At 43.0% G+C, this 12,360-nt stretch overlaps 1 protein-coding gene across 4 annotated transcripts in view; it reads left to right on the forward strand.

Moving 5' to 3' along the window:
• sfmbt2 (Scm like with four mbt domains 2) overlaps positions 1-2,423 on the forward strand; it is a 44,780-nt gene extending 42,357 nt beyond the window's left edge. For all 4 annotated transcript variants that reach the window (XM_090214097.1, XM_090214096.1, XM_090214095.1 and 1 more), the window contains one exon: positions 1,019-2,423. In XM_090214097.1, coding sequence (XP_090070223.1) covers positions 1,019-1,159 — 141 coding nt within the window. In that variant the 3' untranslated portion in view covers positions 1,160-2,423. The remainder of the gene's footprint in view (positions 1-1,018) is intronic.
• The last annotated feature ends 9,937 nt before the right edge of the window (positions 2,424-12,360 follow it).

Below are 12,360 nucleotides of genomic sequence, written 5' to 3' on the forward strand. Positions count from 1 at the left end.
TCTCTGTCCTTATTCTCTGTCTCTCTGTCCGTATTATCTGTCTCTGTCCTTATTCTCTGTCTCTCTGTCCGTATTATCTGTCTCTGTCCGTATTATCTGTCTCTGTCCGTATTATCTGTCTCTGTCCGTATTATCTGTCTCTGTCCGTATTATCTGTCTCTGTCCGTATTCTCTGTCTCTCTGTCCGTATTATCTGTCTCTGTGTCCGTATTATCTGTCTCTGTCTCTCTGTCCTTATTCTCTGTCTCTCTGTCCGTATTATCTGTCTCTGTCTCTCTGTCCTTATTCTCTGTCTCTCTGTCCTTATTCTCTGTCTCTCTGTCCGTATTCTCTGTCTCTCTGTCCGTATTCTCTGTCTCTCTGTCCGTATTATCTGTCTCTGTCCGTATTATCTGTCTCTGTCCGTATTATCTGTCTCTCTGTCCTTATTCTCTGTCCTTATTCTCTGTCTCTCTGTCCTTATTCTCTGTCTCTCTGTCCTTATTCTCTGTCTCTCTGTCCTTATTCTCTGTCTCTCTGTCCTTATTCTCTCTCTCTGTCCTTATTCTCTCTCTCTGTCCTTATTCTCTCTCTCTGTCCTTATTCTCTGTGTCTCTGTCCTTATTCTCTGTCTCTCTGTCCGTATTCTCTGTCTCTCTGTCCTTATTCTCTGTCTCTCTGTCCGTATTCTCTGTCTCTCTGTCCGTATTCTCTGTCTCTCTGTCCTTAATCTCTGTCTCGCTGTCCTTATTCTCTGTCTCGCTGTCCTTATTCTCATTCTCTCTGTCCTTATTCTCTGTCTCTCTGTCCTTATTCTCTGTCTCTCTGCCTGTATTATCTGTCTCTGTCCTTATTCTCTGTCTCTCTGTCCATATTATCTCTCCGTGTCTGTCCTTATTCTCTGTCTCTCTGTCTGTATTATCTGTCTCTGTCCTTATTCTCTCTCTCTGTCCATATTATCTCTCTCTGTGTCTGTCCTTATTCTCTGTCTCTCTCCTTATTGTCTCTTTCTTATCTTATTCTCACATTCTCTCTGCAGGACATAGATGGCCAGGCGTTGTTGTTGCTGACCCTGCCTACAGTCCAGGAGTGTATGGAGCTGAAGCTGGGTCCAGCCATCAAGCTGTGTCACCAGATAGAGAGGGTCAAGGTGGCCTTCTATGCCCAGTACGCCAACTGATCCTGGGCATCTCACCTGGCACCTTTACCCTGTAGGGAACAGGCTGTCTGGAGATGACCCAGTACACCTTCATCTGAGGAAGAGGAGGAGAGATGATTTCGATTAATGCCAAGTCTGGGATTACCTGGTCTGGAAGGCTGGGAGGAAAGTGGGAAAACTGGTAATGCTGTCGCTTAGGAATTCTTAAATTCTGGACAAGGATTACCTGGCCACTTTTCCGTGGATTACTGATGTCACATAGAGAAGGAAGTGATGTCAGAGGAAGCAGAAGAGGAGCTACCCACATACGGAGCTCAGGACGTCACCATCATCTGCGACAACAGGCAGAAGGTTGGCTTGGCTTGAAGGTTCAGATTTCCATAGTACTGTGTGGAAGGATCAGTCAACTGTGAATGGTTGAGTACGATACATATGAGTCAATCCATATGGAATACAGATCTGTGAAGAAGATGATCCAAATCGAGGATTATTTTCTCGGAACATTTTGAAATCGAGGATTATTTTTGGGGAAAATCTTATTTTTTTTTTACATGCTGTTTGAGACTAATGGCCCTGACAGCGTTTTAAGTTATGAACAAATGTTATTAAATATTTGTTCAATGTTTTCTCTCTTTGTTATATTTAAGTAAATTAGGTTTAATATATTTGATTAACGAAAATTGGTTAGTAACCTACAATAATATATTTGCAATATTTATTGTATTCCTTATTGAATCTTATTTGGATGTAAGACAAATATATTTAGAGTTGATAGGCTATTGAAATGTCCAAGTCTTTGGTTCCAAATATGTATTTAAGGATGTTCATGAGTTATTCCAGTCAATAGTAATTGAGTCCTGTTATTAAATGATCCCTTTTTTATCTTGTGTGAATAGGGAAATAGAAAGTCTGCTGCAGTTTTTGTTGTCGTACAAAACCTTGGTTCCACTTTATTTGAATAGTCTATCTGTAGATGCTCTACAGGCTATCAGTAACATTTCAACTAACTACTAACCCTTATTCTAAACCTTACCCCAACCTTAGCAAGCAGTTGCTTATCAACAGATAGTCTGTCGCTTAGAAACAGATAGTTTGTTGGTAGTATCTACAATGTGACCAAAGTCCTGAAATAGTTTTTTTTGTTGTTTTTCACGTTTTAATAAGTTGTTCTAACAATCATGTAAACAGTTGTGTAAAATATATTGTATCCATCTATGCAAAACGCGGTGCAGATATTTTTGATAAGTGTTGATAAGAAAAATAAATTTCTACAGAATTGTTGTAATGACGCTTTGTTTTCTAGTGTTTATAGAGATGAAGAATTCATCAAGGTGTTTTTTTGTTTGTTTTATTTTAAACCATGTATAAACTCACAGGAAGTACTGTGCATGGGTAGTAATAACCATTCCATCACTGATTGGATTTGCCTGTTGTATTTCCAAGACTGTAACATGTTATTAATGTAATATACATTTAATTGAATACAGGCAGTACATATTCAGATGAGAGTATTTCACAGCAGTAAGATGAGTCGTGCTTCACCAATTTTCTGTTACGGCACAGTTGAATTAATTTAGTAGCACATACACACACCAACTCTGACACTTTCGATTGAGCCAGTCTGAAAAGCAGTTTAATCAACTGCTACCTCAAAGGGTTGCTTGGCAACCCAATTTCTAACGTCTGTTTTGCATGATTTTCCCTTTTCGCAGCTGTATCTGAAAACAAACTGGATACATTTTGATTGCATAGGAGTAAACAACTATTTAACTGGTTTAAATAAAAATAAATGCAGAATTGTTTAAACTCATGTACAAGTGGCAATTTCAGGCGAACTTCTGAAGTCAGTCCATGATTTGAATGTATTTTAACAGTGAATGTAATAGTGAATCTTTTGAGAACACAATAGCCCAAACATTAAGAGTGAGAGCTGGCAACTACAGACAACTAGAGTATTTTGTCATCTCTAAATGGCTTTGATCATTTCCATGTCTTGACCTACATAACTCCATTCATATCGAGCAGTAGTATTGTGTGTCAGGACTCAGCTGTGATCGACTGTACAGGCCTGGGAAAGAACACGTAGAGGAAGAAGAGTTAACCATGTGTGTCTGTGGTTAACCACCTCTCTGTGCTCTCACACTACAGCACTCCCATTGCAGCAGGCCTATATCTGGGTCACGACAGCACTGGTCTGGTCGTTCAGAGAGAAGGACGACAATCAAATGAGAGAATTATTAGGCTATACCGTTTTCAGTAAACGTCTTGGTTAGTATACACACTCACTCACACACACTACATTGACACTTGCACACAAAACCCACGCACATTCACGTAAACTACATATGCCCACACACACGCAGGACGACACAACATCCACATTACACACACAATCACTCTCGCGCTCACACACACAGTTTTACACGTAATTTGCTGCTGCTACTCTATTTTACTCTTATCTATCCTGATGCCTAGTCACTTTACCCTACCTTTATGTACATACTTATGTTTATATAGTGTACGTGGACACCCCTTCACATTAGTGGATTTGGCTATTTCAGCCACACCAGTTGCTGACGGGTGTATAAAATTCAGAACATAGCCATGCAATCTCCATAGACAAACATTGTCAGTAGAATGGCCGTACTGAAGAGCTCAGTGGCTTTCAATGTGGCACTGTCATAGGATGCCATCTTTCCAACAAGTGAGTTCGTCGAATTTCTGCCCTGCTAGAGATGCCCCGGTCAACTGTAAGTGCTATTACTGTGAAGTGGAAACGTCTAGGGGCAACAATGGCTCAGCCATGAAGTGGTAGGCCAGAAAAGAACACAGAACTGGACCGCCAGGTGCTGAAAAAGCTGAAAAAATCACCCAACATCAGTGCCCGACCTCACTAATGCTGTTGTGGCCGAATAGAAGCAAGTGCCCGAAGCAATGCTCCAACATCTAGTAGAAAGCCTTCCCAGAAGAGGGAATGGCAGCAAAGGGGCTATGATTTTGGAATGAGATGTTCGACGAGCAGGTGTCCACATACTTATGGCCATATAGTGTTTCTACCTCAAATACCTCGTACCTCTGCATATTGATCTGGTGCTGGATATCGCTCCATTCTCATGTGTTTTATTATTCTTGTGTTACTATTTCATTTTATTTTTAAACTCTGCGTCATTGGGAAGCAAGCAAGCATTTCACAGTAAAGTCTACACCAGTTGAATGCGGCGCACGTGCCAAATACAATTTAGATTTGTTTTGATTGAATAAAGTATTTAGTCAAATACACCCGCAATAAAGCTGAAGTAACGGACTTTTCCAAAGGGAATAGACTTTGTACATTACAGTAGTTGATTAAAAAAAACTGCGCAATTCAAAGGAACCTTGTCTTCCGTTAATTGTCACGAAGCCATTTGATAAACAAGTAGTTCAAGCAGACAGATATGAAGTGGCGCTGTGGGTGCATCATCATTCAGAAATGATTCACTATTGATTAAGGTTTATCTGTGTGGAACGACTGTGTATCTATAGCATCACACCTCTGTGTAACCAGCCAAACAATTTCCTCTCTATTCTTCATTATTCATAAGTCATCTGTACTGCCCGTGGGACCAAATCACCATCTGCTCCTCTCCCATTTCCATATGCCTTTACAAAGTGAAGGATGCATCTGAAATGGGAAAGAGAGAGAGAGAGAGAGAGATGCAATATGAATCTTTTTCTGGACCCCCTCGTCTCTCTCTCAAAGATAATGAATTCACTGATGTTATCTTTGGGGGAATGGATGAAATGATAAACATTGAAATAAATTGCTCCTTTGAAAAATAATTAGCAGAGAAGCACAACAGAAGTGTGTTAGAGGGGGAGGGAGGTGTGTGTGTGTAAGGGGGAAGTGTAGGAAAGGTAGAAAAATAGAAAGGAAGTGTCAGAAGGATTTCAATTTCACTGCTTGTCTTTAGGCTTTCATACCAAATAACATTTTCATGAAATGCTTTAAAATGGTAGAATCAAAAATGACATTATTCTCAAATGATATGCACTGTCTACATATACTGATTATTCAAGATTTTGTATCCAATCATGCTGTTGGTAAGCCTTTGATTTCCTTTATCATTTATTAATGCGCCGCTGACTGCCAACCAGCCAACCAAAGCAAGCAGAGAAAAGAGACGAGTCGTGAGCCTCTTGAGGCAAAAAATACATCACTCCATTATGAGAAATATCAAACACATCTTTCCTCAGCTCTAACAATAAGACTGAAGGTGAGCTCGAACCAAATCATACACAGAGAGAGGTCAAGGAGGCTTCCAACTCAGTACAATGGAACCCAGTGGAGAAGGACAGTGGAGGGCAAACTCTTCATACAGGCAGAACCAGAGTAAGAGTAAGCAGATCTTATATCTGCACGACATACAGGACAGCTAGCTAAAGCTACAAGTAATGAACACAACTAAACTACAGCTCCACTAGGAGGTCAACTTCAACTATTGTGGACTCTCTTTAATTACCTGTAACAGAGATCCAATTCGAGACAATGGGTGCCTCTGAAATGGCACCCCATTCCCTACATAGGGCACTGCTTTTTACCAGAGCCATGGGTAAGTGCATTATCAAGTAGTGAACTATATAGGGAATAGAGTGCCATTTCAGACAGACGAGTGGGATTTATTCCCTGCTGTTCCGATAAAGGGATGTTGTTGTGTGGTCTGTTTAAACCTCCCTAAGAGGACTATCTGTCAGTAGTTGGCCTAATGTGAGATGGAGGGGGTCTGCTGAAGGTTTTTTGTCCATCTCTCTAAGGTCATAGTGTTCGTGGTGATCACTAAGGCTTCACGCTGCGTCAGTGAAATTCAAAGCCTGCAAGACTGAGAGCTGACAGGACATTACAGAGCGTCTACTCTTCTTTTCTCCTCTCTTCCTCTACTCTATCTCATCCCCCTCTCCCACGATCCATTTTGAACCCATTTCCCTCTCATGCTGCTCAGTATTGTACCCTATTGGAGTAATCAGCCCAGATGTTTAACACAAGACATATTCCAATTATCATGCTCCATTTCTGTGTGTGTCGGTGCGTACGTACAGGACATACAGTACCAGTCAAACGTTTGGACACACCTACTCATTCCAGGGTTCTTCTTTATTTTTACTATTTTGTTCATTGTAGAATAATAGTGAAGACATCAAAACTGTGAAAAAAACACACATGGAATCATGTAGCAACCAAAAAAGTGTTCAACAAATCAACATCTATTTTATATTTGAGATTCCTCAAAGTAGCCACCCTTTGCCTTGATGACAGCTTTGCACACTCTTGGCGTTCTCTCAACCAGCTTCATTTCAACAAACAGGTGTGCCTTGTCAAAGGTTAATTTGTGGACTTTCTTTCCTTCTTAATGCGTTTGAGACAATCAGTTGTGTTGTGACAAGGTAGGGGTGGTATACAGAAGATAAGCCCTATTTGGTAAAATACCAAGTCCATATTATGGCAAGAACAGCTCAAATAAGCAAAGAGAAATGACATTCCATCATTACTTTAAGACATGAAGGCCAGTTAATGCGGAAAGTTCCAAGAACATTGAACGTTTCTTCAAGTGCAGTTGCAAAAACCATCAAGCGCTATAATGAAACTGGCTCTCATGAAGACTGCCACAGGAAAGGAAGACCCAGAGGAAAGGAAGACCCTAAGTTCAATAGAGTTAACTGCACCTCAGATTGCAGCCCAAGTAAATGCTTCACAGAGTTCAAGTAACAGACACATCTCAACATCAACTGTTCAGAGAAGACTTGTTTCAAAGAAATCACTGCTAAAGGACACCAATAATAAGAAGAGACTTGCTTGGGCCAAGAAACACGAGCAATGGACATTAGACGGTGGAAATCTGTCCTTTGGTCTGATTAGTCCAAATTTGAGATTTTTGGTTTCAACTGCTGTGTCTTTGAGAGATGCAGAGTAGGTGAACAGATGATGTCCACATGTGTGGTTCCCACCGTGAAGCATGGAGGAGGAGGTGTGATGGTGTGGGTGTGCTTTGCTGGTGACACCGTCTGTGATCTATTTAGAATTCAAGGCACACTTAACCAGCATGGCAACCACAGCATTCTGCAGCGATATGCCGTCCCATCTGGTTCACTCTTAGTGGGACAATCATTTGTTTTTCAACAGTACAATGACCCAAAACGCACCTCCAGGCTGTATAAGGGCTTTTTGACCAAGGAGAGTGATGGAGTGCTGCATCAGGTGACCTGGCCTCCACAATCAACTGACCTCAACCCAATTGAGATGGTTTGGGATGAGTTGGACCACAGAGTGAAGGAAAAGCAGTGCTCAGCATATGTGGGAACTCCTTCAAGACTGTTGGAAAAGCATACCTCATGAAGGTGGTTGAGAGAATGTCAACGGTGTACAAAGCTGTCATCAAGGCAAAGGGTGGCTACTTTGAAGAATCTGAAATATAAAACATATTTTGGTTACTACATGATTCCATATGTGTTATTTCAGAGTTTTGACGTCTTCACTATTGTTCTACAATGTTGAAAATAGTACAAATAAAGAAAAACGCTTGAATGAGTTGGTGTGTCCACACTTTTGACTGGTACTGTAAGTGCATGTGTAACTTTTCATTCCACGTGGAAAATGACAGTAATGAAAGTTGGTCTGTCTTTGCTCATAGGCAACATGGTTAGATGGTAGTGGTTTCCCCGAAGTCAAAGTTTGCGGTTTGTTTTCTCTGTAGTTGCTTCCTTGCTTGTCTACCTATTTCTGTTCTCGCTGTGCATCTCATTGTAGGCCTGTGGGTCTCAACTTTCAGTTTTATTTTTTGCATTTTTGGGGGGGAACTCAGTCCGGTCTCATCTTACTATTGAGAGTTAGAATAGTTGAATACACAAGGTGCAATTTCAAAATGTGGTTGTGCATCAGCAGTTTTCCTCGTTATGCGCCACTCACTGACAGTCTCTCATTTAGCACCGTCAGTTAAAACTGTTACAATTGGATTCATTAGTGTAGTTAGTCTAACCAGCTAACTAAACGTAGTAATTATGGCCGAATTACCTACCGGGCACACAGCGCATGTGCCAAGGGGCCTTGACCTCCAGGGGTCCCCCACTGATTTTGTTAGTCACTCTCACTCAGATATCATATTAACATGGCGTAAGTCATGGCAAAATGTGTAGAATTGCAGGAAACTAGCTTTTAAAACTGCAAAAATGTCTTTCCACCGCATGGCAAAATAGGTAGAATTTCTGTAAATTAGCTGTAAAACTGCTAATTTCTGCTAACAGATTGCGCTGTACGTGTTGAATTACAGATTTTAGTCCCTGTGTTGAGGAAATGTGTAGTGGCTAATTGTATAGCTTATATGTGTCTGTAGATGGACTGAAGAAAAATGAAGCAACAGCAGCCAAGGTCATAATGGCTGGGGTCATTTATGCTTGTTTTTGTTCTTCTCCAAATAGCATGTTATTGTTCTAAAATTGTATAGAAATGCAGTAAATGACCTTGTCTACGGTCTTGCATAGAACTATGGTCACAGTGCAAGCATCTGCTGCTCCCTATGCACCTTAAGGGTGTGTGCCTGCGTGTGTGTGTGTGTGTTTGTGCCTGCCTGCCTGCCTGCCTGCCTGCGTGCACGCGTGTGTGTGTGTGTGTATGAGCACAGCAGGCAGCAGCAGGTCAACCACATACCCTTGAAATACAAACTCAGATAGAGGTGTGACCGAGTACCCCTGGTTACTATAGGAGTGCCCCTGGTTACTAGAGGAGTGCCCCTGGTTACAAGAGGAGTGCCCCTGGTTACTAGAGGAGCGCCCCAGGTTACAAGAGGAGTACCCCTGGTTACTATAGGAGTGCCCCTGGTTACTAGAGGAGCGCCCCAGGTTACAAGAGGAGTACCCCTGGTTACTATAGGAGTGCCCCTGGTTACTAGAGGGGTGCCCCTGGTTACAAGAGGAGTGCCCCTGGTTACTAGAGGAGTACCCCTGGTTACAAGAGGAGTACCCCTGGTTACAAGAGGAGTACCCCTGGTTACCAGAGGAGTATCCCTGGTTACTAGAGGAGTACCCCTGGTTACTAGAGGAGTACCCCTGGTTACAAGAGGAGTGCCCCTGGTTACAAGAGGAGTATCCCTGGTTACTAGAGGAGTATCCCTGGTTACTAGAGGAGTGCCTCTGGTTACTAGAGGAGTGCTCCTGGTTACAAGAGGAGTGTCCCTGGTTACTAGAGGAGCGCCCCAGGTTACAAGAGGAGCGCCCCTGGTTACTAGAGGAGCGCCCCAGGTTACTAGAGGAGTGCCCCTGGTAGCCCCTGGTTACTAGAGGAGCGCCCCAGGTTACAAGAGGAGCGCCCCTGGTTACTAGAGGAGCGCCCCAGGTTACTAGAGGAGTGCCCCTGGTAGCCCCTGGTTACTAGAGGAGCGCCCCAGGTTACTAGAGGAGTGCCCCTGGTTACTAGAGGAGTGCCCCTGGTAGCCCCTGGTTACTAGAGGAGCGCCCCATGTTACTAGAGGAGTACCCCTGGTTACAAGAGGAGTATCCCTGGTTACTAGAGGAGCGCCCCAGGTTACAAGAGGAGAACCCCTGGTTACTAAAGGAGTACCCCTGGTAGCCCCTGGTTAATAGAGGAGCGCCCCAGGTTACAAGAGGAGTGCCCCTGGTTACTAGAGGAGTGCCCCTGGTAGCCCCTGGTTACTAGAGGAGCGCCCCAGGTTACTAGAGGAGTACCCCTGGTTACAAGAGGAGTATCCCTGGTTACTAGAGGAGTGCCCCTGGTTACTAGAGGAGCGCCCCAGGTTACAAGAGGAGAACCTCTGGTTACTAGAGGAGTACCCCTGGTAGCCCCTGGTTACTAGAGGAGCGCCCCAGGTTACAAGAGGAGTACCCCTGGTTACTAGAGGAGCGCCCCTGGTTACAAGAGGAGTATCCCTGGTTACTAGAGGAGCGCCACAGGTTACTAGAGGAGTGCCCCAGGTTACTAGAGGGGTACCCCTGGTTACTAGAGGAGTGTCCCAGGTTACTAGAAGAGTACCCCTGGTTACTAGAGGAGTGCCCCTGGTTACTAGAGGAGTGCCCCTGGTTACTAGAGGAGTACCCCTGGTTACTAGAGGAGTGCCCCTGGTTACTAGAGGAGTACCCCTGGTTACTAGAGGAGTACCCCTGGTTACTAGAGGAATACCCCTGGTAGCCCCAGGTTACTAGAAGAGTACCCCTGGTTACTAGAGGAACACCCCTGGTTACTAGAGGAGTACCCCTGGTTACTAGAGGAGTACCCCTGGTACCCCTGGTTACTAGAAGTGTGACCCTGGTTACTAGAGCCTTTACAGGGGTTCTGCTATAGAGGGCTTACTATTAAATTAGGTAATTTCATGCGTTGTGGATAGGGTTACAAAAAAGTTTCCCATAATTCCCAGGTCTTCCAGAAACCTACTTGGAGGATTCCGGATTTCCTGCTTATTTCCTCCAGATTCCGGAATGTTTCCAACCATGTTTTCTGGAAAACCAGGGAATTTTACCAGGTTTGGGGAAAGTTACCGGATTAGTGAAACCCTAATTGTGGATGGGGGGAGATGTTAATGTGTGTATTACATGTGTGTATGTGGTGAGGAATGTGTGTGTGTGGGGGTATGTATGTGTGTGTGCATGCTTGCGTGTGTGTGTTTGTGTGTGTGTAGTATGTGTGCATGGGGGTGGGGTACTATGGGGGAGAATGTGTGGAGGAATTTCTTGGGATTCTTACAGCTGCTGGTTGGCTGCTGGGCTGGTTTCCATGGCAACGTGTGTAAAAGAGGTACAGGCTGGCTCCCTCAGTACCGTATCTGTGAGCCGTACAAAGGAACAACACTTTGAAATCACACACGTTCCCCTCCCCTCCACTCTCTCTCTCTCTCTCTCTCTCTCTCTCTCTCTCTCTCTCTCTCTCTCTCTCTCTTTTTCTCTCTCTCTGTCTCGCTCTCTCCCCTCTCTATCTCTCGCTCTCGCTCTTTTCCCCCCTCTCTCTTTCTCTCTTTCTCTCTCTCTCTGTCTCTGTCTTGCTCTTTCTCCCCTCCCCTTTTTCTCTCTCTCTCTCACTCTCTCTCTCTGTCCTCCATCTTCCCATCCTTACTCTCCTCATGTCGATAATATAGCTCTATCGTACTGCTGTGCACTAACTCACACACTAGGCATCATTTATTTGCCCATTCATTCACATACTCAAAAAGAGATTTGCACAGATGAAAGAGTTGCCCCATTATAGGTTCATGTTAATAAGTGCAGTTTGGTGTGAGGCTTTGGTTGAGAGATTCTGAGAATACCATTTATTAATACAATGTATCGTTAAACAGGAAAAGGATGGAGGAGTTTTATGCTATCTTGTCAGCAAAATGACTCCATCAAAATCCATATGTAACGTAACTCTGACTGTATCATTTAGCCGGAAACTATGACATTGATGGTGTAGGGAGTTCTAGGGGTTTAACACACCTGGGTCACTATGAAACAGGATCATTTCTGGCAATGTAAAATAGATTCCCCCAGCTACAGGCTACTGCAGAAAAGCAGAGAAAGACAGAGAGAGATGAGGGGGGTAGACAGAGATTAAAAATTGAAACATGAATATACTTTCCTCTTTCAGTGGAACAGAATCTACTGAATTGATGAATCTTTTGGATTTTATTGAATGAATTTAATAATGAATAGGTGTTTTTTTCAAGAGGTTACGTCATAATAAATAAAGAAAAGAAGAGAAATTACAAATAAATGATGAGGTTGTAAAATGACACAGGTCTACATTCTTAGAAAAAGGGGTTCCAAAAGGGTTATTCAGCAGTCCCCATGGGGGAAACTATTTTTGGTTCCAGGTAGAACCCTTTTTGGTTCTCGGGAGAACCATTTTGCGTTCCATGTAGAACTATCTGTAGAAAGGGTTGTACAAGAAACCCAAAAGGCTTATATCTGGAACCCAAAAGGGTTCTTCAAAGGGTTTTCCTACCTGGTAAACTCTTGTAGGTTCTAGATAGCACCTTTTTTTCTAAGAATGTACTGTATCATGTCTAACAGTAAGGGGCATTGACTACCAGTGTAGAGCAGAATTATTCAAAAATCATATTTTCTTTTTTCAAAGAATCTATCTCTTGTTATACCACAGAAAAATGGAGAGAGAGAGAGATATATACTTGCTTTGGCAATGTTAACACGTTTCCCATGCCAATAAAGTCCCATGAATTGAATTGAATTGATATAGAGAGACATTTCCCATG

Source organism: Oncorhynchus mykiss, chromosome 21 (genome assembly GCF_057628025.1).
Source record: "Oncorhynchus mykiss isolate SJ-2025 chromosome 21, ASM5762802v1, whole genome shotgun sequence".
Classification (NCBI taxonomy): Eukaryota; Metazoa; Chordata; class Actinopteri; order Salmoniformes; family Salmonidae; genus Oncorhynchus; species Oncorhynchus mykiss.